Raw genomic sequence first — 27,409 nt, 5'->3', positions numbered from 1 at the left:
TGCATCGATAAAAGCAGGGATGAAACACATATGAAATACCTTGAGTAACAAAGCAAGGTGGTAGTCCTTTGGGATCATGAAGGAAGAAGCAGGAAGGAGTGCAATAAAGTAAAAGAGAGGAAACATTAAGATTTATTGGACTGGCAGTCATTTGGAATAAGAAGCTTAGTATATGATTTTGATTATTATTTGCCATAGGAATATTCTGCACTAGATTATTTTAATCTGTTGGCAAACAAAGCCCACATAACAAATTACTGCGAAAACTCAGAGGAGTAAGAACAGGTGTTAGAGCGCATCATCTGCTTGAAATAGCTTTTAGTCACTGCATAGTGCTTCAATGATCTGTCTACCGTTGAAAAAATTACCATTAAAGAAGGACAAATACTCCATCAGTCATGTCCAGCTCTAGACCTGCTGAAATGTATTATCCAGTTAGCAATGGAAGAAATTTACCCACATTGGTGACACCACATAATAGTATGGAAGAGTTATGATATAAACAAAAAGCGCTCACAAAGATGCATCACTTAATAGTACTAGATGCCAGCATTTTTACTCCACTGAGTAATTACATAGTTAGTCTATATTAAAAATGATCAGTCTTTTTTTGAAAAATCACTTCTCAAAGTGTCATCTGAGGTGATGAGTGTGCGCTATATTCATTTCCTCTTTTAATATTAAAGAGTACAAGATGTTCTTTTATATATTACCACACCTCCTATGAAGTAGTTAGTAATGATTTCACTTCTGTATTTAAGTTTTCTACGATCATTTGTTTTAAAGGAATGCTATCAATAAAAAAACCCTATACATTGCTGTCTGAAGGTTTTTTAAAACTATTGTTACAAATAACAGCTATGATTACTAGAACTGAATGACTGAAAAACTGAAAAGTGAGAAAATTTTCTTTACTGTGTGTGTGTGTGTGTCACTGTTTCCATGTATAGTCAGCCATTCTCCTTTTTGTGTGAGTTTTTCACATAACAGGAGATAAAACAACTTTTTTGTTTTAAGATAGGAAAGCAACTGTAAAACAAAAACAAAAAAAGAGCAAAGGGTCCAAAATTACTTTGAACTTTAAAAAAAAATGACCAGATTTTGAATTATTGGTATCCAATTAAGAAAACATCTTCCTTTATTTTCTTCATAGTATGTACTGATAATATATAATTTAACAAAGTCTTATCAGTTCCCCTCTGCCCCCACAAAATTTAAAGCAACTAGCTAGCGTTTTTCCTTTAAAAAATAAAACACATGGAAATTTTAAAGTTCCAGAATAAATCAAACATTTAGAAAAAGTGTCCAAAAGCATTGTAAAGGATCAATTTTCAGTTTGGAAAAAATAGGTGTTAATTACAGATACTATAATGATATTAGCCAACCACCGTACTGTATGCAATTTATTGACACCAAGTTAAAACCATGTACCACACTGACCCCTAACAGAGAGTTTGTTACAACTTGGGTTACTACCATTAATATATTTAAACTGGTATACCTCTTTTTCCAGTTAAGATAGCTGTTTCCAAAGAGCACAAAGTCTCATCAGAGATGACAAGACCAAAAGTTTCATTTCCCTTAGTTCATTTCTCTTTTTTTGGTTAAAAAGCTTGTGAAAGGGTCTGAGCAAGAAGGCAATTCAGGCTCCAATCTGATCAAGCCTTTGGCAGGCACCTCTGCCAACAAGGGTGCCACTTATAGTGTGGAAATCATCCATTTAATATGAAGTAACACCACTAATTATTCCAGCACTATCAAACATCTGTCAGATGGTATTGATGTGGTTCACATTCCAATGCTGTAGAGGAGATAAACCTCCATATCTTATCACTAATCCCAAAAGACATCCATACTTATTCCATACCAGAAATCATAATCCTATCTGATATCACGATCAGTTGCTATGGAGGTGATTATGGTGTCACAAAGATTACTAAATTTGCATTTGGAGAAATGTGTTTATTAACTCTGCAGCCTTACCACTTCTATTAGATCCCTCAAGTCAGCAGGATCAGGCATGGTCACACTACTGGAATGAGAAAAGGAGGAACTGTGGCACCTTAGAGACTAACAAATTTATTTTAACAAATTTATTCTGAGTACTGGAATGGTAATTCAGTCTTCTTAGCGTATGCGCAACATGAATCTTGGTCACGTTCACCTGAGGCACCACCGAATTTGGTCCTCTGGTTGGATCACTAGCTTCCCCTGCTTGGGCTGCGTACTGACCGGGTCCACCTGGTCATACAAAATGGACTGGAGGTGAAAAATCCATTGCTATCTACATATTGCACAGATCACAGTGAGAGATTATGCCACACACTATCAAAGAAACTGAGGAAGCACCTGATCAGCATCCTATACAGCAAACAGGAAAATGTTAAAAAAGAGCTCTCCAACCTGGAGACTCTCTCAACCTTCCATACGAACGGACTTTACTAAAATCAGACAGGAGATCTACATTACATGCTTCACCTCTCTACAAAGGAAAAAGGACTGTAAGCTATCTAAAATCCTACCTGCCACATGGGGCCACAACAGTGGTACCCCAACTCACCCAGCAATATCGTCAATCTACCCAGCTACACACTCAGCCCAGAACAAGAGTATGTCCTATCTCGGGGACTCTCTTTCTGCCCCGCCACCCCACAAACATGATATAGTTCTGCGGTGATCTGGAAGCCTACTTTCGCCGTCTCCGACTTTCAAGATAACACTGAACAGCACACCGATACACAGATACCCTCCCATCAACAGCACAAAAAGAACTCCACATGGACTCCTCCTGAGGGTCGAAATGACAGTCTGGACCTATACATAGGACGTGCACAGGCAGAAACTGTGGAAAAAACAACATCGCTTGCCTCATAACTTAAGTCGTGCAGAACGCAATGCCATCCGCAGCCTCAGAAACAACCCTGACATTATAATCAGAAGCTGATAAAGGAGGTGCTGTTGTCATCATGAACAGGTCTGACTACCAAAAGGAGGCTGCCAGACAACTCTCCAATACCAAATTCTACAGGCCGCTTTCCTCAGATCCCACTGAGGAATACACTAAGAAACTGCACCATCTACTCAGGACACTCCCTACACTAACACAGGAACAAATCAACATACCCTTAGATCCCCAACCGGGGTTATTCTGTCTACTACCCAAGATCCACAAACCCGGAAATCCTGGACACCCCGTCATCTCAGACATTGGCACTCTCACTGAAGGACTGTCCGGATATGTGGACTGTCTACTCAAACCCCACGCCACCAGCACTCCCAGCTATCTCCGTGACACCACTGATTTCCTGAGAAAACTACAATGCATTTGTAGTCAGTCTCTAAGTACTCCTTTTCTTTTTACAATGCATTGGTGATCTTCCAGAAAACACCATCCTAGCTACCATGGATGTAGAAGCTCTCTACACAAACATACCACACACAGATGGAATACAAGCTGCCAGGAACAGTATCCCTGATGATGCCACAGCACAACTGGTTGCTGAGCTCTGTAACTTTATCCTCACGCACAATGATTTCAAATTTGGTGACAAAATATACCTCCAGACCAGTGGCACCGTTATGGGCACCCGCACAGCCCCACAATATGCCAACACTTTTATGGCTGACCTGGAACAATGCTTCCTCAGCTCTCGTCCACTCACGCCCCTTCTCTACCTATGCTACATTGCTGACATCTTCATCATCTAGACCCATGGGAAGGAAACCCTGGAAGAATTCCCCCATGATTTCAATAGGTTCCACCCCACCATCAACCTCAGCCTGGACCAATCTACACGGAAGGTCCACTTCCTAGACACCACGGTGCAAATAAGTGACGGTCACGTTACCACCACCCTATACCGAAAACCCACCGACTGCTATGCCTGCCTTCATGCCTCCAGCTTCCATCCCGGACACACCACACGATCCGTTGTCTACAGCCAGGTGCTGAGGTACAACCACATTTGCTCCAACCCCTCAGACAGAGACCAACACCTACAAGATCTTCACCAAGCATTCTCAAAACTACGATACCCATATGAGGAAATAAGGAAACAGATCAACAGAGCCAGACGTGTACCCAGTAGCCTCCTGCTGCAAGACAAGCCCAAGAAAGAAACCAACAGAACTCCCCTAGCCATCACGTACAGTCCTCATCTAAAACCTCTTCAACGCATCATCAGTGATCTACAACCCATCCTGAACAACGATCCCTCACTTTCACAGGCCTTGGGAGGCAGGCCAGTCCACGCCCACAGACAACCCGCCAACCTGAAGCATATTCTCCCCAGCAACTACACACCGCACCATAGTAACTCTAACTCAGGAACCAATCCATGCAACAAACCTCAATGCCAACTCTGCCCACATATCTACACCAGTGACACCATCACAGGACCTAACCAGATCAGCCACACCATCACCGGTTCATTCACCTGCACGTCCACCAATGTAATCTACGCCATCATGTGCCAGCAATGCCCCTCTGCTATGTACATCGACCAAACTGGACAGTCCCTACGTAAAAGGATAAATGGACACAAATCAGATATTAGGAATGGCAATATATAAAAACCTGTAGGAGAACACTTCAACCTCCCTGGACACACAGTAGCAGATTTAAAGGTAGCCATCCTGCAGCAAAAAACCTTCAGGACCAGACTTCAAAGAGAAACTGCTGAGCTTCAGTTCATTTGCAAATTTGACATCATCAGCTCAGGATTAAACAGAGACTGTGAATGGCTAACCAACTACAAAAGCAGTTTCTCCTCCCTTGGTGTTCACACCTCAACTGCTAGCAGCCGGCCTCATCCTCCCTCATTATCCCTAGCCTGATTCTTGCTTGCATATTTATAGCTGCCTCTGGAAATTTCCACTATACGCATCTAATTAAGTGGGTATTCACCCATGAAAGTTTATGCTCCAATACGTCTGTTAGTCTATAAGGTGCCACAGGACTCTTTGCCACTTTTACAGATCCAGACTAACACAGCTACCCCTCTGATTCTGACCGGGAGTGTGACATGAATGCTGATCCATGCTGCCTGGTAATTCAGTAGGTTGCCCTCTTCTCTCAGGTTTAGTGCTGAACCAATAACACACAACAAAGTTTTGAAGGTGTGTGTGTTTGTGTGTGTGTGTTCTGCCACAGCTACCATCTTTTGGATGATGTAAACCAGAGATTCTGAGTCACTAACAGTCATACTATACTTCCTACAAGAAAAAAGTATTAGCTTGGGTACACTGGCCGTACCCCTGGTTGGACGAGTTATTAAAAAGGTGCACAATACACAGAAGACACTCAACTTTACAGCACCTTCACATCAGAGACAAACAGAACATTCTCCCAGCGACCCAATAGCTCGGCTGACATCAGCAACTGGAGGAAATGCAGCTGGCTGAAGCGGAATCCTGGAAAGACTGAAATGATGCTGGTGGAATGACAGAAACACCCCAAAAACTCACCATTTTTATATCACCATCTTCCTTTGAGGGCATTTGCTTTCAGACAGTTCTAGTTCATAGCCTCAGTGGCCACTGGGCCTGTGGAGGCCAAAATTGCCACTGCTGCAAAAACCTCCTTCTTCATTCATAGCTGGTGGGAAACCTATTCAGATTTAGCCACGGTGTCCAATGATTGGCATGTTCATCACCTCGAAGCTTGACTATTGTAATCCTCTGCACCCAAGTCCAAAACCCATCAAATAAAAAAGCTACTACTGGTTCAGAACACCTTAGCCTCTGTGCTCAGCCACAATGGTTGCCCAGTGCTCTGCCTCCTGCTCTTGCTCCCCTTGGATTCAAGGTTTTCATCCACTGCTTCAAATGTCTTGATGTGGCTGTCACAAGTTACCAACAGGACCTCTCCATCCTGCATGATCATGACCTCCCACCAAACCTACATTCCAGTGGAACTGGAAACATCAAAATGAAACATGCAGAAGATGTAGGTTTTTTGACTATAGGACCATGAATTTTGAACCTGCTCCCTCATGAGACCAGGGTACCAACAAACTTCAGTACCTTAAGAACGAAATGCAACCCTCCCTGCCCTCCTCCTTCTTTGACCTAGCCACCTTAAGATAACACAACAATAAAAAGTCCCACCAAAACAAGAGTTAGTAGCACTAAGCTGAGCTGTTAGACCACTTTGCATAGAGAAACAATTAGTTCCCCACTACCATCAAACTTTAGTAATTATTTTAAAAGGTGAAGATTTTTGTCACATTCCCATATCCGCTTTTTCTGAGAGCCTGAAAATTAAAGCCACTCCTTAATTTGAGAACAGTTTAAAAACTATCTGAAAGAAGTTATGAAAATCCACAGTCAGCCCAATCAAACAACTCACTTCTGTATATGAAGTCTTGCAACAGCAATCACTAGTGCCAGTGCCAGCAAGAAATTATTGTTACTCCTGCCTGGGAATTGATCTGCAGAACAGCACTCAGAACTCCTACCATCGGAGGAAGGAATCAATAAATACACTTGCATGGAATACTCCACACTTCTTAGTATCTAGCCATTCTATTCATGTACGTGGCATTTCTGCTTCCTCCTGTACTCCCCCATGATCATTGAACTTAAGCTCCAGACTCTTAGGAATACCACGAATTTGGTCTTTCCCAGCATTAAATACACTACACTGTGAAGCACAACAGTAGCAAACATCTGAACGGAGGCAAAATGTCAAACAGTATCCAGTTATCCCCTTACACAGGAATACCCCAACAACAAAAGCCTTTAGAAATTAGAAAGAGAACTAGTATACACAAGAACTTAAAAACCCAACTCTCTCATAACTGCATAGTCATGTAATCATCGACATTTTATCAAGGGAAAACTGTCTCCTACTGACTAGGCAGCAAGTTACAGGACAGTCTCTACTGCAATGGACAGCTTTTATTCCCTAGCAAACCTTTATCAGAAGTGAAGGAACTATACATCAATAGTTTGTCCAGACTTTTTTAAAGCAGACGCCTATAGTGACTGCATGTTTTTGTACTGCTGATGTAATTATTAGGGTCTGCAGGTACAGACAAGATAACAAGGATATTCAAATTCAGAATGACATGATTCATACATTGCTATTGGCATACATGCTATTACTCCTCATTGGACAAATTACAAAGTCATGCAGAGGACCCATAGTCACACAGGAAGAATTATCTTCTTTGGGAGGAGAGGGAGGAAAGAGCAGAAAATAAATCTTACACAGTCTTGCTTTCATGTAAATGTCTTTAGAATTTCAGAATAATGGAAAAACAACAAAATATAATGTATAAAAGCAAAACGATTTCTCAGGAGAAGATTTTTCAAGGTTTCCAAGCAACTCTTGCTTCTTATTTTCCATTTAAAATCATAATCTACTGTAGTCTTTGGGCTGCAAATTGAAGTCAGTCAGAAAGAGGCATCTAATCCACTTTTCCAGCCATCAAATGTTAAACCAAAATAGGATTATTATGACTTCAGGTGAGAGTTAAGAAGCAGAGATTACCCAAGATCCTCCTTCAAGGCCACTTACTACCAAACAGCAAGATAAGGGAAACGCAAAATGTATGTTTAGAAAGATCATTTCTAACAAGTTCTTCAATCCTTTTCATAAGACACAGCTGGTTACTAAATCATGTAAAATATTACATCACTGCTGTGGAAATACTGTGGTAAAATGTTTTTACTATTGATCCTTTTTATTGGCTGCCATAATGTTGAAGCTAGTCCTCTGCCTGCTTCCCCCACATCCCTGAGCATTAGTGCATTACAGCTGTCTAACAAAAAGGCTGCTGGAAGGTAGGGAGTAACACTCTAATCATCTTTCTTTCTAAAAACACAGAGCATCAATTTCTGGTACAGATTTTAAAACTATAAATAGCACAGAATTGAACTTTTGATTTCTCATTTTGGCTGGAAACCTCTTTTGGAACAACACACCAACCTATGTAGGTGCGACCACTTTACTTAGTTTGATTTACGGCCCAATTACTTTTCACCTGAGATGGCAAACAATTATACAACACTAACATTTCCCCAGTCAACGATATTTTTTTCAGTAGCTAACTCTCAAAGTATTTTCTAATGTTAAATTATACATTTCCAGTTCTTACCTTCCAAAACAGAATACTACAATGTCGACAAAAATGTAATGTGTCCCCATATTGTTCCTTTATTGGATAACATTTCTGAAGTGCAAAGTACATCAGCTTCCAGTCAATGTGACCTTTTTCCGACAGGATCAAATGCCTACAGAACTGAACATTAAATTAAAATATTAATTTTAATTGTTAGCAGAAAGTAATCAAGCCAATCAAAGGCTGAAGTATAAAAGAATAGTTCAAGATAAATTATTTTATAAATGGAGCTCTCTCAGGCTAATATTCTGACTCATATACACAACTTCATGGAGTGTCAACTTGAAACTCTGAAGCACAGTTTTAGAGACCCATCCATATAAAGGTGATTTATACCATATTCTAGCCCGTACCCCTCTAAATATTTGAGGCCTTCCCAAGCCAACTAAGTTAGGCAGATCAATACAAAACAGAAACTACAGATTTGTTAAACTACGCTGGGCCATACTCATCATTGGGGCAACTCCATTGACTTGAAAGAGCCAAGTTAATAATTCTCTTGTTGCATATGAGTACTATTTTAAGAGTTATATAGAAAAAAATTGCACTGAATATTTTCTTCACTTATAAATTGATGAAAGATGATCATGTATTACAACTAGTGGCTTATTGTAAGGACTGTAGCTGTAAAATATTCCCCTGTAAAGTACAGGCAAAGCAACCAAGGCTTTAGACTTTATAAATGTAGTCTTAGGCTACATATTTTTCACAATTAAGGCCTTTTACACAATTATTAGAAACTTAAATAATTCTTTTCTTTTAATTTTAAATAAATGCATGTTAGTCTTACTTGCACATGCTTTGTATATCTTTTTTGGAAGCATGGGACATTGAAGCACATGGATAGATGTACTGCCTAATTTTTCCAAGCAACAGTGCAAGAATCCTTCAGATCAATGTGGTTGCTACTGGTGAAGGTTAAGGTCTTATTGCTGCTTGTAAAGTGACACATTTTTAACATGAGGCAAATTACAGTTAAATAGCTGCCCAAAACCCCTACACATTCAGTTAGGTTATTAGTCCACTTAAAAGCTGCTTGGAAACTACATGTTAGAGTTCAGAGAGACTTTTTTTTACAGAAGTATTTTTACACGAGTATTTAGAGATCCTGTATCTGACATGTTACACTGATGTGCTGGAATGATTTTTATTTCTTATATAATCTTAAGATAACAGCTTCCTCTCCAGCCATTGTGATCGTTGTTCAAAATCCTTCTCCTCTTCCACTCCTCAAAATTCCCTGTCCTTGTACATCAAATTCAAAATGCTCAACCCCACCCTGCCTACTTCTTCCTACGCCTGCTCCCATGGCCTACATTTACCCCTCCTGAGCTCTCCTTTGGTGTACTACTTCTATTCCCCTGCCTTTGCATCTTTTGCCAAGGTGCCATGTCAGTTTGAGACTCCTTCCATCCCTCTCTTGTGAAACAATCACCATTTATTTATTAGTTAAGATCCATTTTGAGCTCAGTGGTATACAGTCAATCGCAGCTCCCCCTAGCCGCGGTTTGCTGTTCCACGCCAAGGGGGGCTGCGGGAAGCGGTGTGGGCCAAGGGATGTGCTGGCCGCTGCTTCCTGCAGCCCCCATTAGCCCGGAACAGCAAACCGCGGTCAGTGGGAGCTGCGATTGGCTGAACCTGCGTACACTGGAAGTAAACAAATCATCCCAGCCTGTCAGCGGATTTCCCTGAGGGGCCGGGTGCCAAATTTGCCAATCCCTGTTCTACACTATTCTCCTCTTTGACTATTAGGAGTGGAAGGAGGGTCAATTTTTCTAAGTTTAGTCTAAGGCCTTAGAGTTCATACAATGTAACAGGAAGAGGCTATTCTGACTCACTTCCAACCAGTACTGGATTTTCTTTGACAGTTGTTTGGAAAGCAGCTCAAACTCTTAGCCTTGTGTGTTAAAGGGCAATGGTATATGTGTACACATATACACTCACACCCCGCTAGTGGGAGTTTAAAGAATGGGTAGGTTCAAGTCCAGATGGTCATGAATATCAATGTTATTAGGTAAACTCTGAGACTAATAAATGCGTGGTAAAAGTTACTTGTATGCAAGAAAATCTACTCATAATAGTCTAGGTAGAGAAATATAATCTAGAAGATCATGACTGACTGTTCAGACTTGTATAATTTATGAAAAATCTTAGCTTGAAACACCTATTACCTTGGCATCTAAAATGCATATACTAAAGCTTTAAAAGTCCAATCTGCCACAGTTGGCAGGAATTATGGGAAATATGGAGGAAAAAAAGCTTAGTGTAGACATTGCCTCCACTGCCCTCCCCTCCACTGCACGGGAAACATCCGGATAGAGTCTCTTGGGTTGATATACAGAGCACATTTCTCACAGAAATCAATGGGAACTGAGGGTAGACACCACCTCTGAAAAAAACAGATCACTTTCCCATTACCCACATTGCTATGGTTCAATGTGAAAGCAAGGGCAAATTCACTGAGGAATTCATACTGAGATCATCTTCATCCAGTATGACAGAAAACAGTATCAGATTTAACACACACAACTCTCTCTCGTTACCTGTTTTTCTGCAAAATGGTACTGGCAAAGTTTTTTCCATAACTGCCTGTCTTCGCTGAGCATGTACAGTGTTGGGGTCACTTGACCTAGGGTAATAATGTCCCAGCCATCTGAGAACCTGTATAAAATGTTATTCAGCATATGCAGAGGAAGATCGCTGAGTGTGAGACCATTGTTGACTTGCTGAAAAAAAAGAGTTAACTTTTAACTGCATGGAGTTGTTAGTATAACATAAGAAGGGTTTTCAATTTTAGGTTTAAACCAATATAGCTACCTCAGTTATTTTTATTTCACCTTTTTAAATTTTATATATTTTATAATTATATGTATGTATGTGCGGTTCCCTGAAAAAATATGGACCCGTTTTGGTTTTTTTTGCCAGTTTGATATTTTGATCATTTGGTTTTCAGCGTTTGTTAGATTATTCTGCAAGTTTGTTATTGAAAATTAAATATCTCAAGGAACAGAAGTTGAATAATGTGGTTTTGCAGCTCTTAGTTTTTTAGGTGTTAAGTGAATGAGAATTCTTAGAACGTAAAGTTATGCTTTGGATGAAAAAGCTTTGGAAATTAAAAGCAAAAAAATAAAAATAAAAATAAAAAATCCAAAATATGCAGTCTGAAAATTAGTTACAAGTTGCATACAACACCAACTTTCAGAAAAATGCACACTCTAAAAACGTTAAAGAGTCAGAGAAACCACTGTTAAAAAGCACTGAAGTTTATGTCAATTATTCAACAGATGTGCAATAGATATGGAATGTAAAAGTCAGAGGGAAGAGAGTAGGACAAATCCCACCTCTGCACAGCCTCCCAACAGATGAAATAGTGATTCTGCCACACTGATAGGAGAGCAAATATAGAGTGGGCGACCCAAGGGAGTATGTATACCTGACCGGAGTCCTCTTCTATGGGGTCTCTGTGCAGCAGTACCTAGGGTGGGGACTAGAGAGGTTCTCTTCCTTGCAGCAGGAGCATGGGAGATGTAAAAAGTGCCTCTCCCTTTCCTCTACTTGAACCTAATGAAAGGGGGCTGGGCACAACAAGAGACACGGTTAGGGACTATATAGAGCTAGCACTGCTGTCAGTGTTTTGTGCAAGGGATGACAGTGACCCCACCTAAACTTTCCACTTAACCTAGTGGAACTGACCAGATGCAAAGGGAACATATGCAATCTTATTACAACAGCTGCACTCCCTAGGGTAGCTGGGTCCAATAGACAGCTCTAGCTTAATGCCACAATTTAGTTCATTACACTCCTTAGTCTTGCTTATAGAATATACTTTCTGTAGTGACATCTTGTGTATAGTTTTTGAGAGATCATCATGCTCAGGCACCTGTGAACATAATGACTCCAATCTTGTATTTGTAATACATAACTAAAGAAAAATCACTCAGTGGAAGTTACTGATATAAAATAAAGGAAACAACAAGTCAAACACCTGTTATCTGTCAAGCAAGGATGGTGTTTTAGTTTGTTGGCCACGTGACAAATATCTTCAAGGCTAAATTCCCCCCCCCCCCTTTTTTTTTTTTTAAGTGTGATCTATCTCCTATTTCAAAATTTGTTGTGATTTATTCAGGGCAGAATGATAAAGTAACAAGACAGAGGGATGTGTTGGCTGCTGCTTCCTGCAGCCCCCATTGGCCTGGAACAGCGAACCGCGGCCAGTGGGAGCTGCAATCAGCCGAACCTGCGGACACTGCAGGTACACAAACCGTCCCGGCCCGCCAGCGGATTTCCCTGATGGGCCGCATGCCAAAGATTGCTGATCCCTGTTCTAGGTGCTTAGCCAGTGACTTCTACCAGTTTGGTGGTTTCACTTTCTTTAAAACTTCACTAGCAAATGTGTGCTGTTAAATATTATTTATTTAAATGATTTAAAGAGATTATAATAAATGTAGGCCTTAACATATGTAGTCTGTTTCAAATTTAGTTCTAAACAGGTTTATTTTTAAAAAGAAAAATGTATTCAATTTAAATCCGATTTAAACCAAAACAATGTGATATAAGTTAAAAAAAAGATTTTTAAATAAATGTGTATCCCCCATGATTATCATAGACCCTTAGAAACTTCAGACATCTTATTTTCAAAAATTGCCATTGTAAATGCTTAAAGTGATGGACACAGCATTGGGGTGGGTAGTGGAACTAGGTGAGATGGGGGGCTAGTACTCCACCCCTAAGTAAGCTTGCGCACACCTGAGGGAGGAGCGGACTGGCAGAGGCAAGAGCCCGGAAGCAGAGAGAAATACCTGGGACTCTCCTTTCTAGCCTGCAGCTGACTGCCCTTCCTCCTACTCCCCTCACCAAGTCTCAGTACCTCCCTTCGCTTCCTCTCCTAACCCTCTGTCGCCTCCTACAGTATGCTAAAAAAAAAAAAAAAGTTGTGACCCAGGTCCAAACTTTTAAAGCTTCCAGAAGTCCATAAGTTACCTAGTTTCATAGAAAAAACCCCTGTTGGATTGCAAAGCTTTGGAATCGCTACTTCAATGCTTTAGTCATGTTTTTTTGGTCCCTCTCTAATCTTGGATTTCAGGTCTGTCTCTCCTTAGTAAGGTAGAGTTATCGTATGTCTCTGACCAGTGAATAATTATCTCTAAATAGTCAGATTAAGGTCGACAGCGAGCTATCCGTTTTGAAATTTATGGTTGGGCTATCAGAAAATCAAGTCTGTGAACATCCGTCAGGAGTCAGTTAATGCATGTTGCTAAAGTTACTGTTGTCCTTTTCACAAAAAAAGGATATTAAAATACTTAGTGAGCGTGAAAAAATTTAACTTTAATTTTATATCTTTATGTCATCATTTGTGCTGCATAACTAATGAAGTCAAGTAAAAGTGGCTTCAGACATATTTAAAACTTTGCTTGTACACAGATCAAAAGCCAGTATTCAAAGCACCTTCTCCCTCTTTACCTCATATTTCTGATTTAACAAATTTAATATACCTTATTCATCTGAAGATTTTTTAGCTGTTGTTGCCATGTAAGGATAGTTTCTAATCGGCAAATCCAAATATTGATGTTCCCCACCAACACAGATTTCCCTACTCCCCTAATCAGTATACAGAGAGTAGAACTCAGATCCTGAAGAAGATCTTTGATTAAGCGTGGATTGTGTTGGTCTTCCAAAACTGGAAAAGAAAAATAAGAGGTACTCTTTTGATTTGTTACCTTTAACCCAAGTTATTGACATTTCCCTATCTGAACTAACTCAAACTGCAGCTGAGCAGTGGTTTCACTTCCAAACTAAATGTCCTGATCCCACAATGGAATTTGCCCTGGCAGGTCCCACAGGTGCAGGATTGATGCTTAAGACAATACTGTTATCAAGGCATCAGTGCAATACTTTGTGCCATGCGTTAATAAAATTAATGCTGCATCTTAGTTTTTCAAGTGGATTTCCTACTTTCAGTAGATAGTATTAAATGTCTTCCAAATACAATGGTCACCTTTAAAAAAACCCAACATTTTCCAACATTAATATGCAAGAGCCCAGTTTTCTTATTATACACACCGGGAATAACTGCAGTTTCTTGCATACCTCTGTTGGGTAACTTGGCAAATTTGGACTAAAATGTTTTAGTTCACCATGTAAAGGAATTTTTAAAAAAAGACATACACAGGTATTCATGTTAATAAAAACAGGAATAGTTTTGTTCAGAACTAAGACATTTTAGATTTGATAAAGAGTACAGAATAGTAAAAGAGAAACCATGAACTTCTGACCATGAAGGATAATCTCTGATTTCACTTTATACATTTGTTTTGAATGATATTCTTCAATGTTAAGAAACTGGTTAAAAAGTATATTAGATTTCCACTAATTAAATATGCCATTACCTTTGTTTTGTGACATAAAGCAGTACATATAAAAATAATGAAACTAACTGAAAGGTCAGAAAAAGTAACTCAGTCAATGCTAATGAACCACGAACATACCCTTTCGTACAATTTTGTCCAAAATATTGAAGTAGTTCTTCTGTGCTGCACCACTCAGTGAGGTTAGCTGAGATTTTGCAATTAACTGCAACAACTAAATCAGAAAAAATTAACATTAGAATGAAGGACTATAAAAATCGAGCATGCTTTAAATAGATATTCTTCTATGAAAGACTGTAGCATCACAGTTTTGGCTTATGAAAACATTAGTAGCTACAGTTCTAGGGAGAGAAAAAAGGATATAAATTAAAGAAAACTGAAAGTGTACATAAGGTTCCATTATTTAAATAACCTCCCATTAGTAACTCATATTGAGACATACATTTTCAGTGTACTGTACAAATATTAATTATATTTCTGAGGTTACTACCAAATAGACTTCAAAAAAAAATTCACAGTAAGATTAGTAAAATATAGTTACATTTCTTGCAGCTCCTGGGGTAATTCCATTCCTCACCTTAGTTTTTAGAAAAGCTACCATGTACAAATGCAAAGGGCGCATAATTCAAAACTTGCTTTAAGCGTTAAGTTTTGTGACAGAGCATGTACACTGATGGTTATAATTTTTTCCCTTTTTAATCTTCACATTCTGATTTTATTTTAAATTGCCATGCCAAACTGAAAATTCCACAGCGATCAGATTGAAGGACTGACTCTAAACAAAGTTAACAGAAGCCATATAGCTGTCTGAAAGGCGCTACTGCTGAGAATTCTCAGAAAGGGTAGCTGTGCATCTAAGAGCTTTCTGCAACTCCATCATGGCAGTATTCAATTGCTCATGAGATAAATTACATTTGCCTAGTGAGGTCCACTGAACATCATGGAGTTGTATTACTTTAGATGGAATACACAGGCCAAAGGCATTAACATAACTCAGTCACTATCCAACATTCAAATAGTTTAAACAAGGTTCAGGATTTGGTACGCAGAGACCTCAGCCTGCATAGTACCATAGCAAAAAAAAAAAAAAAAAAAAAAAATTTAAATATCCTTTAAACTTTTTACTAAAGTTATAGAAAAGAAGGAAAAACAGTTAAAGCTTTTGAAATGTAGAATATTACATAAGGCTTTCATTTTAACAACTTCCCTTTCTCTATAGCTGCAGAAAGTTTTCAGAAGAATAATATACCCTGTGTTTGACTGTCTTTTTTAGATGGTATCAAAGATGGCAATAACAATCCTTTCTGATAGAGCCCTGCAAGGATATGTAATTTGTATCTGCATCCGATCTGTGGATATCCACATCCCCGGATGTGGAGATCTGTGAATATAAGTGGATATCTGCAGATTTGCAAAGCTGTAATTTTTGGGAAATGAAGTTACCTGAGATGGGCTGAAGCTGTCATTGTTGCTGTTAAAGTCTAGAGAAAGGAACAGCAAGGACAGAAGATGCAGCTTCTGTCTCTGAGATGATTCTCATTTGCAACCTCACTGCTGGAGAAACACACGTAGAGCTCACAGAGTATGTCTTCACTACCCGCCGGATCAGCAGGCAGCAATCGATACAGTGGGGATCGATTTATCGCGTCTAGTCTAGATGCAATAAATCGACCCCTGAGCACTCTCCCGTCGACTCCTGTACTCCAGCGCTGTGAGAGGCGCAGGGAGAGTTGACCGGGGAGTGGCAGCAGTCGACTCACCGCGGTGAAGACACCACGGTCAGTCCATCTAAGTACGTCGACTTCAGCTACGTTATTCACGTAGCTGAAGTTGCGTAACTTAGATCGATTCCACCCCCCCAGTGTAGACCAGGGCTCAGTCTTATCACCATTGCGAGACATGCAAAACATAAACCAGCATCAGGCTCTTTAGGGTATTGCTCTTAGTTGCTCATTCCTGGTCACAGGCTTACAGCAGTATTATATAATATACAGTCTTGGCCAGATAAACCAGACTCTTATTAGACAGAAGGAAAAAGGAGGGAAGGTAGGAAAGAGAAAAAATAAGGTGGTGGGGGGGAAAAAGGATACACGTGGGCTGGGGGAGACAAAGTCTCACATCCCAGGTGGTGACTGAGATTCAGGCAGAGGTGGCAGTGTCATATGGATGTCTCTCTCTAGCCTGGTCTGGATAGGACATCTCTCAGGAAGATTAAGGCCTGAGGTCCCAGGTGGCAGTGGAGGTAGCAGCCATGATGGTGAAGCTCATTCCAGTAGCCAATTTTTCTCCCAAAGTCTTTTTCTTTAAGGATCCTAAAAGGGAATGGTGGGTGGAATAGCCCATCCCCTAATTATTTTGTCCACCATTTAAGGCTAGTTTCTGACACACTAGTTTTGATGCTTTCTGGTTCCACAGTTCTTTTATTCACCATGCATGATTTTAACAGTTCTTGGTTCTGTCAGCAGGCCTTTTGTTTGTACTAATTCAGTCTGTCTCCCTTTCATATCTTTTCCCATCAACATTTGTAATAGGCTGTTGTGACATCTTATGAACTTATACCTCACTTTTTACAGTTGAACTCACACTTAGGATAAACCTGTAGGCTCAATTAGTACAGAATCTACTGCTCTTTTACCTTCCCTAGGTATAGGATGTCCGTTCTGGTTACATATCTTGATTTAAAAAAAACAAAACAAACCATACTGATAATGTGAGAAGGCTCTTTCAGAGGGTCTTGTAGCATGCACAAATGTGGCCAGGCTGATGTCCAGTCTCCTCTTCTTGTTTCACAGCTAGCCACTTCACTGAGAATACTTCATCTCTGCTCTCACATATTCCATCACAGTCTTTGTAAGCTACAGGGATACAGTAAAGGCCGCTGTCTTGGAGGTTCATGGATGGAGATGTGAACTCTGATATGTATGGGTCCTGGCTCATTGAAAGATTTGAGGATCAGGTTTTGAATATAAAACGGTAGTCAGTATACTGATTGGAGCACGGGCATGATGCGCTCATCATGGTGCATCCTGCTCAAGAGGGAAGCTGCCACATTCCTCATGAACTGGAGGCCCCAGCATTGCTTCCACCTTCAGCCCCAGGAAAAGATAACTGCAGTAATCTGATGATGAATGGTGTGCATATAATCATATTACCACAAGTTATACAGTACTTGAATAGAAGCCAAAATGGATATGAATATTCATAAATAAATATTAATTTGAGAAATTTGCAATAATATTCTAAGAATTAAACCCCATCTCTTGAAACACAGGTGAGTCTAGTGCTGATCTACAGCACACTGAAATGCAGATGGAGAACTTTGCTTTTGACCTTAGTGTACAGTTAGTATTTGAAGTTAACAATCATAGCTACTGACTGATTTTCTCACTTCTACAAATGATGAGACTTGCTGTTATTTTCCTCCTATTTCAGCTCAAACGGTCTCCACCCCTCAGGCTAGGGAAAACTGTTGTCGGAATGGCCAGAATGCAGTTGCATGGCAGCCCACAGAATTCCCTCTAAGAAACTCTCAATGATAGGTGGGTGGTGAGAAGAAGGGTTGGGATTGGCCTGAAAGGGGATGCAGCCAGAGATGATCAAAGTCCTTCTGCACATGAACGTCCAGCTTTTAAAAAGTCAGGAGCGATTTTTCCCCTCTGTGTTTTTTTTCTTCTTCTTTCTTTAAAGTTGTAGCCTTCCCTTGTTTTGAAGCTGAAGAGTGTGCTATCTCCTGGACAAAGAGATAGGTTGCTCTGAGCCCTTAAGCAGTGTAAAGGAGCTTCAATTTGAATGCATGCAAAGGAAATCCTGGTGCAAGAGACACCATTAAAACCCATTTCCACTGAGCTCTTAGGCAGTTCTGTTACAAAGAACAGAAGGCACGTCTAAGAAAAAAAATGCATTTTGTCACAATGAATATCAAATTGCATTAAAGGTAACGTAGAAAATAAGAAGTTAGATGTTGGGGCCTACATTAATGATAAATCAGAAGTTGGAGATGGAAATGAGACAGTACAGAATTTTGATACTGGCACAAATAACTTATTTGCATAGTGAGACATCAGAACAAAAACAAAGGACTTATTCACAGCTGCAATCACTATATTAAAATGCTTTTACAGATCAGCTTTCTAGATGAGTTGATTGAATTCACACTCATCTCCTACCAATACCACAATGGGGAAACTAGGTAGTTTGCTACTCACTCTACTGATTCTCTTAATTTCTCATCAGTTTTCGGTATTCATAATAAAAGAGCTATATGCATATAAAGAGCTTGTTTAGATATACTTTTTCCTAAAGGAAAAAGGTAGAGGTTGCAATTTCCAGCACTCACAAGCTGACGTTTAACTAATATGCACTAAGTGTGCTCAGCCATTTTAATTTCATTACTTTAAAAAGGTCAATTCTTTCTGACTACACTGTAGTTAAGTCACATTATGAAAGAGAACTTTTTGAACTTGGGCCTGGACAATTTCAGCAAAGCTCAATCAATGATTTTCCAGGATCTCACACTTCAAAGGTGTTATTCCCAATCCCTTGAAAAGCCGTACAGAGAGTTTTATTCTATACTATAGTACCTTCCTAATTGGTGCTAATAAATGGGAAGCCCATTGCCATTTTGAAGGTGAACAAATAAAATGCATTAAAGCTTTTAAAGTACATTTAAAAATACATTTTATTGTTCTGGACTATGGTGGTTGTTTTGTTACTGTATAATGTATTAAAGCATATTTTACAAATATAAGTGATGTCATAAGACTTTATTATAAAACCTCACTACAAAACTCTACTAAATACTTGCTTGAGAAGTAAGGGGAACAGACTGCTAGGTTTGCTGGGGATTTTTAGTACAGATTAGGACTGTAGTTTTTTTAATGGGGCTTACATTTATGCTCCTAAAATATTAATCTCTAGCTTCTTCTCAGAGAAGATAAGATCCTACCAAAGGGGAGATGCATTAGGTCATTAAGTAGGAATTAAAAAAACAACAGAGATAGAGAATACCCTTCTGGCACCTAAGGGGAAGAAAAAGGAGATCTAATGCCACTTCATGAAACACTAACTCAATTTAGATAAAATTGGAACTGTGAGCAACTGATAATTGTGAACTATTTTATTTCAAGCAATCCACATGAAGCCTTTGGACCTTGCTGCAGCAAATGTGCAGGCAATTTGTGGTGACCAGCTATGGAGATAAGAGAGTCAGCAAATCCTAGACCAGAACAACCACTATCTGCTGAGCTAACGGCTGACTGCTTCTTCTCTCCTTCCTTCGACACCACTGAATGCAAATCCACAAGATGTGGCAGTTTTTTAGGAATCCAAAAGCACAGAGCACAAGAACTTAAAAGATGTATTTAGGATGAGATTTTAAAACATTTTTCTAGACACTCCTATAAACTCCACTGCAGAATGGTGCAGATAAGTGAAGGAAAATGAAACTCTAAGCTTTCCTACACAGTATGAGCTTCGTAATTGGTTGACCCTTTTCCAAACATTGCAGCGATTTGCAGACATCACTGACTGTTGGGGGATTCCAATGTTGTTACAATAGACCTAAGAAAGGAATGGAGTAGAAACTTGCAGTGTGATTGTGTTTTTATTGAGAGCCCGGAGACATCCAGAAAGGGGCTTTTACAATTTTTCAACAAAACAAGTGTCATTCCCCACACCATAAATAGGTTTGCCAACCGTCTAATCACACAAACCCAAACTCTCTTGCCTGCCCCACCCCTTCCTTGAAGCCCCACTCTTGCCTGCCCCACCCCTTCCTTGAAGCCCCACTCGTGTCCTGCCCCTTTTCTGAGGCCCTGCTCTGCTCATTCCATCCCCCCCCCCCGTCGCTCACTTTCCCACACCCTCACTCACTTTCACCGGGCTGAGGCAGGCGGTTGGGGTGTGGACTCTGGGCTGTGGCCGAGGGGTTCGGAGCATGGAAGGGGGCTCTGGGCAAAGCCTGGGGCAGGGGGTGCAAACTCTGGGAGGGAGTCTGGGTGCAGGAGGGGGCTCAGGACTGGGGCAGGGGATTGGGATGGAGGAGGTGAGCGGTGCGGGTTCTGGGACAGAGTTTGGGCGCAGGAGGAGGCTCCAGGCTGGGGTAGAGGTGCAGGAGGTGATGCAGGCTCTGGAAGGGAGTTTGGGTGCAGGAGGGGGCTCCGAGCTGGGGGTTGGAGTGTGGAAGGGGATGAGGGGTCCAGGCTCCGGCCGTGTGGCACTTACCTCAGGCAGCTCCTGGTCAGTGGTACAGCCTGCCCTGGCTCCACGCTGCTCCTGGAAGCACCTGGCACATCTAGCAGCGGCTCCTAGGTGGAGGTGGGGCCAGGGGGTCTCTGTGCGCTGCCCCAGCCCTGAGCGCTGACTCCGTAGCTCCCCTTGGCCAGGAACAGTGGCCATCGGGATCTGTGGCAGCGACATTTGTGGGTGCGGGAAACGTGTGGAGTCCCCCCTGTGCCTCCCAGGGGCCGCACGGATGTGCCAGTCGCTTCCAGGAGCAGCATGGAGCCAGGGCAGCCAGGGAGCCTGCCTTAGCCCTGCTGCACTGCCAGACTTTTAGCAGCCTAAAATCTCCCGGTTTGGCTTCAGTAGCCTCCAGGATATAGAGCCTGATTCCGGGAGACTCCTGGCGAAACCAGGAGGGTTGGCAACCCTAACCATAAAGAATGGTGTCTTCCCCTTCTGGCCAAAAAAGCTTTCCTGCACATTCTGCTCACCATCCTCATGTCAGGACAAGAACTTTGCCCATATTAATTATTTTGGAAATAAAGTCTTAATTGAGAGAGTTGCAGCTCTGGTTGGAAAATGCTGTTTCTCACAGTCATCTTTTCTGATTTTATTACTGATTTCGCAACAAAAAAGCCAGATGACTGTTCTGTGTTTGTTTGCACTTAGCCATAATACAGGCACCCGCACAGAGCTGAACTGGGGCCTCAAAAGAGTTACTTCGTTCCACATGGCAATGGAAGAAATTCTTGAATTATATCATATTGCTTTAACTTGACACAGCAAACAGAAGTATGTTACAAACACACTGTATAAACATAGTCAGCATTAGGTCTATTAACAACTAAATGTTACTCTTGCACAACAGAAGAAGACTGCAACACAGGAACTGGCATACTGAATCAGAACTGAGGTTCATCTAGTCCACTATTCTGTCTCAAAGAGAGGCCAACACCAGACGCTTCAGTAGAAGATGTAAGAAATCTGCAACAGGAAGATGTGGGGTAATCTGCTCCCCTGCATTAGGTTTTTTTTTGATTTCCAATAATTAAAAGATAGGCCTAAGCACTGAAGCATGAGGTATAATACCCCTTCCAAAATTTATCATAAAATATCACTACTTTGGATATTCTTGATATCCATATAAATATCCAATCCCATCTGAGCCTTGATAAGTTCTTGGCTTCAACAACTTCCTGTGGCTGAGAGTTCCACAACTTAATTACAGGTTATGTGAAAAAGTATTTCTTTTTATTGTTTTTTCACTTCCCCAACTCTTACCTTAATCCAATATTCCTTTGTTCTTGTGTTATGAGACAGCAAAAGCCTAGGTTTCTAATTACCATCTATTATTTATTTTATATACTTTTACCTTGGGTCACAAAAGGACAGGATATCTCTGTATTCACCTGCTACACACTACTGCAATGATATTTGTACAAAATATGTGTTGTGGGGTATCATTTGAAAATTAATAACACAGTGGTCAATATCATCATTGTAAAAATATATGTAACATTGTACGTAAAGTTATGAATTCTCTCTGTGTGATGTTACTAGAATGTGTTTAAAACCAGGCGGTCTAGCCTGGGCAGAGGCAATAAACAGGTTTGTCCTAGACAAAGAAATGTGGGTTTACCTCAATTTATATATTAGCAATAAACAAAGCCATCAAGCTAAACCAGCAGGGAACATCCTGAGACTGAACTCGGGAGATGGAGAATTAGCATGGCTCCTGCACCACAGAGAGACATAGGAGACTGAATCCCTAGGAGACCTTCCTGACTTTCAAGACAAAAAAAAATTCTGTTGGGAATGTAAGGGACAGATAGAGACTCCATCTTTATCTTACCTCGCAGGAGAAAAAGAAACCAAGCAGTCTGTGTTCCATTTGTTGGGTCCTGGCCAGAGTGCCTGCTCAAAGAATGACTGGTGAGAAAACTACCTTGAGCAAAGTCTGTAGCTTTTTAAGGACGGTCTTAGCCATTAGAAAGCATGTTTTAACTTTGGTTTGTTTGTAACCTGTTCTAACTCCAATATTTTCTACTTTGTATCACTTAACCCATGTCCTTTTGTTAATGAACTTGTTTTACTTTTAATCTAAACCAACCTAGTGCTGTATTTGAATTTAAGTGATTGTTAACTGCAGTTAAAGTGATAAGCTGTACTTTGGTCTCTTTAAAAAAGCATCAAACATTATTATTTCTCTGTGTGTTCCAGGAGAGGGCTGGACACAGTCCAGACCAGTGAGAGGTTAGAAGACCTGCCTGCTGTGGTCTTCTGCTATGGCTCACATCCCGTATACCAATAGCCAGCTGACAAGCATGTACGTAGTTCCCTGAGTCTCTGTGCTGTACAGCCCTGATGCAACACTGACCACAGCAGCCTGCTTATAACAAAACAGCTGCCCATGGTCTTCACCAGTCTTCATTACAACTTGCAGGGTGATTCCAGTGCACCCCCCGTCCCAATTTCCCCACAACCATCTGCCCTGAAACACACAGAGAAACTTTAGAGCCTACAAGTCCACTCAGTCCTACTTCTCATTCAGCCAATCGCTAAGACAAACAAATTTGTTTACATTTACAGGAGATAATGTTACCCACTTCTTATTTACAATGTCACCAGAAAGTGAGATCAGGCGTTCGCATGGCACTTTTGTAGCCGGCTTTGCAAGTATTTATGTGCCAGATATGCTAAATATTCATATGCCTCTTCATGCTTTGGCCACCATTCTAGAGGACATGCTTTCATGCTGATGACGCTTGTTAAAAAAAATAATGTGTTGATTAAATTTGTGACTGAACTCCTTGGGGGAGAATTGTATGTCTCTGGCTCTATTTTACCTGCATTCTGTCATATAGTTCATATTATAGTAGTCTCGGATGATGACTCAGCACATGTTCATTTTAAGAACACTTTCGCTCCAGATTTGACAATATGCAAAGAAGGTACTAATGTGAGATTTCTAAAGATAGCTACAGCACTCGACCCCAGGTTTCAGAATCTGAAGTGCCTTCCAAAATCTGAGAGGGATGAGGTGTTGTCATAAATATAAAGGGAAGGGTAAACACCTTTAAATCCCTCCTGGCCAGAGGAAAAACCCTTTCACCTGTAAAGGGTTAAGAAGCTACGATAACCTCGCTGGCACCTGACCAAAATGACCAATGAGGAGACAAGATACTTTCAAAGCTAGTGGGGGGGACGGGAGGGGACAAAGGGTCCTGTCTGTCTGCGTGATGCTTTTGCCGGGACCAGAGCAGGAATGCAGGTCAGAACTCCTGTAAAGAGTTAGTAAGCAATCTAGTTAGATATGTGTTAGATTCTGTTTTGTTTAAATTGCTGATAAAATAAGTTGTGCTGAATGGAATGTGTATTCCTGTTTTTGTGTCTTTTTGTAACTTAAGGTTTTGCCTAGAGGGATTCTCTATGTTTTGAATCTGATTACCCTGTAAGGTATTTACCATCCTGATTTTAAAGAGGTGATTCTTTTACTTTTTCTTCAATTAAAATTCTTCTTTTAAGAACCTGATTGCTTTTTCACTGTTCTTAAGATCCAAGGGTTTGGGTCTGTGTTCACCTATGCAAACTGGTGAGGATTTTTATCAAGCCTTCCCCAGGAAAGGGGGTGTAGTGCTTGGGGGGATATTGGTGGGGGGAGGGGGAAGACGTTTCCAAGTGGGCACTTCCCTTGTTATTCTTTGTGTAACACTTTGGTGGTGGCAGCTTTTAACCTAAGCTGGTAAGAATAAGCTTACGGGGTCTTTCATGCAGGTCCCCACATCTGTACCCTAGAGTTCAGAGTGGGGAAGGAACCTTGACAGGTGTGGAGCATGCTTTCAGAAGTCTTAAAAGAGCAACACTCCGATGCGGGAACTACAGAACCCAAACCACCAAAAGAGAAAATCAACTTTCTGCTGGTGGCATCTGACTCAGATGATGAAAATGAACATCGTCAGTCTGCACTGCTTTGGATCGTTATTGAGCAGAGCCTGTCATCTGCATGCACGAATGTCCTCTGGAATGGTGGTTGAAGCATGAGGGTCATATGAATCTTTAGCGCATCTGGCATGTAAATATCTTGCGTCGCTGGCTACAACAGTGCCATGAGAACACCTGTTCTCACCTTTCGGGTGACACTGTGAACAAGAAGCAGGGAGCATTATCTCCTCCAAATGTAAACAAACGTGTTTGTCTGCGTGATTGGCTGAACAAGAAATAGAACTGAGTGGACTTCTAGGCGCTAAAGTTTTACATTCCTTTATTTTTTGAATGCAGTTATTTTTTGTACATAAGTCTACATTTGTAAGTTCAACTTTCATAATAATGAGATTGCACTACAGTACTTGTATTAGGTGAATTGAAAAATACGATTTTTTTTGTTTTTTTACAGTGCAAATATTTGTAAACAAAAACAAATATAAAGTGAGCACTGTACACTTTCCATTATGTGTTGTAACTGAAATGAATATATTTGAAAATGTAGAAAACATCCATAAATATTTAAATAAATGGTATTCTATTACTGTTTAACATTGCAATTAATTGGGCAATTACTTTTTTTAATCATGCGATTAATTGCTTGACAGCCCTATTCGTAACATTTGCAAATGTTACTATTTCATTACTTGCTGCCATTTCCAGATCATTAATAGATGCATTAATCAAGGAACCTAGAATGGAACCTTGAGATACCCTGCTGCGAACCTTTTGCCATGATGAAAATTGACCATTTAATTTTACTCTTTTTGCTTTCTGTCTCCCAGCTAGTTTTTAATCCATGACGATATGTTGCTTGTCACCCTGTGACTACTTCACTTCCTTAGTAGCCTCTTGTTTGTGACCTTGTCAATCGCTTTTTGGAAATCTGAAGAAATGGTTATACACAAAAACTACATCAGAAATATTAAGATTACAATTCAAGCATTCAAATTAAGAAACGCTGCAATTAAAGTTGACTGTGCCAACTTTTAACGTAATACTTTTGAATATAGTTTCCTAGATTTTTAACAAAGAAAATTGAAAAAACAAATATCATATTGCATCATACTGATACCAACATGGGTCAGTAGCAGGGCTGGAACCTTTAGATCCACAGCACAGACCTCTAACACTTGAGCTAATGGAGTAAATCGATAGTAGTAGGCTGTCCTCCTGTGTAGTTATGGCAGGGTGGACTAGGTCCAGAGGCCCCCTGCTCGAGGGCTCACGGCCCTGCATCACCCTGTCCCAGCATAGAGCAGCGGGAAGTTCTCCAGGCAGCCTAGAATTGTGTTTGCAGGCACTATCGGCCAAAAAAAGGGGGCACACATGAGAGGCAGGTGCTGACTCCATTACATTATGGTAGCAAAAGTGGGATCTTCAGACCGAACTTGTCTAAAAGGGGTCAGGTCGGATATAACTGTTTTACTGGGGCAAGCTTTTAACTGTTTTACTGCAAGCTTTTAACTGTTTTACTGTGTGAGGCCAGAGGCAGAGGTCAAAGGAGGACCAGAGGCAGATGCAGCCATGGAAAACAGGCAAGATTTTAATTATTTATTGAGCAGAGGCCGAAGTGAGCAAGAGGCAGAGGTAGCCCAAGCGGAGTACAACCTGACTAAGGGGGACATGAGAAAAGACTGAGTGGAAGAACCACCACCCCAAATCTGCCTTGCCGCCTGCGTCACCCTGTCCCAGAATAGAGCAGCAAGAAGTCCTCCAGGGAGTCTAGAGTGACTGCAGAAAAGCGGCCAATCAGAGGGGCTGCTGGAGCGACCAATTAGGGGCCAGAAGGGACCGTTAAAAGGCAAGCAGCAGAGCAGAGCCTTCAGTTGCTGGAGCTTGATGAGGCAGGCTGAGCCCAGGACCCAGCCAGACCAGGCAGCACTGAGATGGGCCCTGCTGGTCTGGTTTCAGACTGAGCCCAGGGAGCGCTGCTGCTGGTTGAAGAAGGCAGTGCCTCTGGGAAGAAGACTCAGAGCTATGGCTCCATACCAGGGCCGAGAAAGAACTTGGACTTTATAAATTGGAAGGTGGAGACAGGGTGCGGCTCAGCCAGAGGACTGAGCAGCCGAAGGCCAGCCGAGAGAACTACCAGCTGGGGGTGGTGCTCGTGAGAAGCAGGTGCCAGCCTGATGTAAGACCAAAAAAGAAAAGCAGGCTCACACCTAACCGAGAGAAAGGGGGCCATCCACAAGAGGTGGGTGCCCCCCCCATGAAAAGAACTGTGTTTGCAGGCACTATCAGCCAGACGAAAAAGGGGGCATGCATGAGAGGCGGGTGCTGGCCCCGTTACAGTAGTCCAGTACTGGAGAAGAATTGGGACACACACTTTGCCAGAGGCTTTCAGAGAGATTTGTTGACAGAGGAATGATAATACTAAGGAATCTTGGGTTCTATTCCAGGTTATGGAGGGGAATGGGCACAGATCTTTGTGCCACTGTTCCACCCACCAAACCTGAACTCTCCTAAATCAGTCCCAGTCTTGTCTCTCCCATTCAGCATACAGTTAAATTTTGGAAAAGCTATAAGCCACTGAAAACAGGTTCTATAAATGGGAAGAATTATGTAACCTTAACTAAGGCAGATCTGGTTGCACTGCTTATAATGCCAACCAGTTCTCCTTTATTTACTACTTTTGACATGTTCTTTGATTAGTTGTGTGCGGAGACCCAGCTGCTTGGACTTTATTATATCATGAACTTCCACGTACTTTGT

General features: G+C 41.0%; 1 protein-coding gene across 13 annotated transcripts in view; it reads right to left on the bottom strand.

Moving 5' to 3' along the window:
- The window catches only part of FBXO25 (F-box protein 25), a 62,442-nt gene that overhangs the window by 6,669 nt on the left and 28,364 nt on the right, over nucleotides 1-27,409 (bottom strand). For 7 of the 13 annotated variants that reach the window (XR_006289398.1, XR_006289399.1, XM_037894170.1 and 4 more), the window contains 5 exons: nucleotides 14,612-14,705; nucleotides 13,619-13,803; nucleotides 10,670-10,852; nucleotides 8,103-8,246; nucleotides 40-66 (listed from right to left, as the gene is read on the bottom strand). Coding sequence is in view for 8 of the 13 variants with exons in the window: in XM_037894170.1 (XP_037750098.1) it covers nucleotides 40-66; nucleotides 8,103-8,246; nucleotides 10,670-10,852; nucleotides 13,619-13,803; nucleotides 14,612-14,705 (633 nt within the window). In the remaining 5 variants the exon portion in view is untranslated. Of the gene's footprint in view, nucleotides 1-39; nucleotides 67-6,349; nucleotides 6,455-8,102; nucleotides 8,247-10,669; nucleotides 10,853-13,618; nucleotides 13,804-14,611; nucleotides 14,706-27,409 lie in introns of all 13 variants that reach the window. The other 6 variants (XR_006289400.1, XR_006289401.1, XM_037894175.2 and 3 more) reach the window with 4 other exon arrangements.

Source organism: Chelonia mydas, chromosome 3, assembly GCF_015237465.2.
Source record: "Chelonia mydas isolate rCheMyd1 chromosome 3, rCheMyd1.pri.v2, whole genome shotgun sequence".
NCBI lineage: Eukaryota > Metazoa > Chordata > Testudines > Cheloniidae > Chelonia > Chelonia mydas.
Note: the sequence above shows the minus strand (reverse complement) of the source record. Positions and strands in the feature narration are given on the sequence as shown.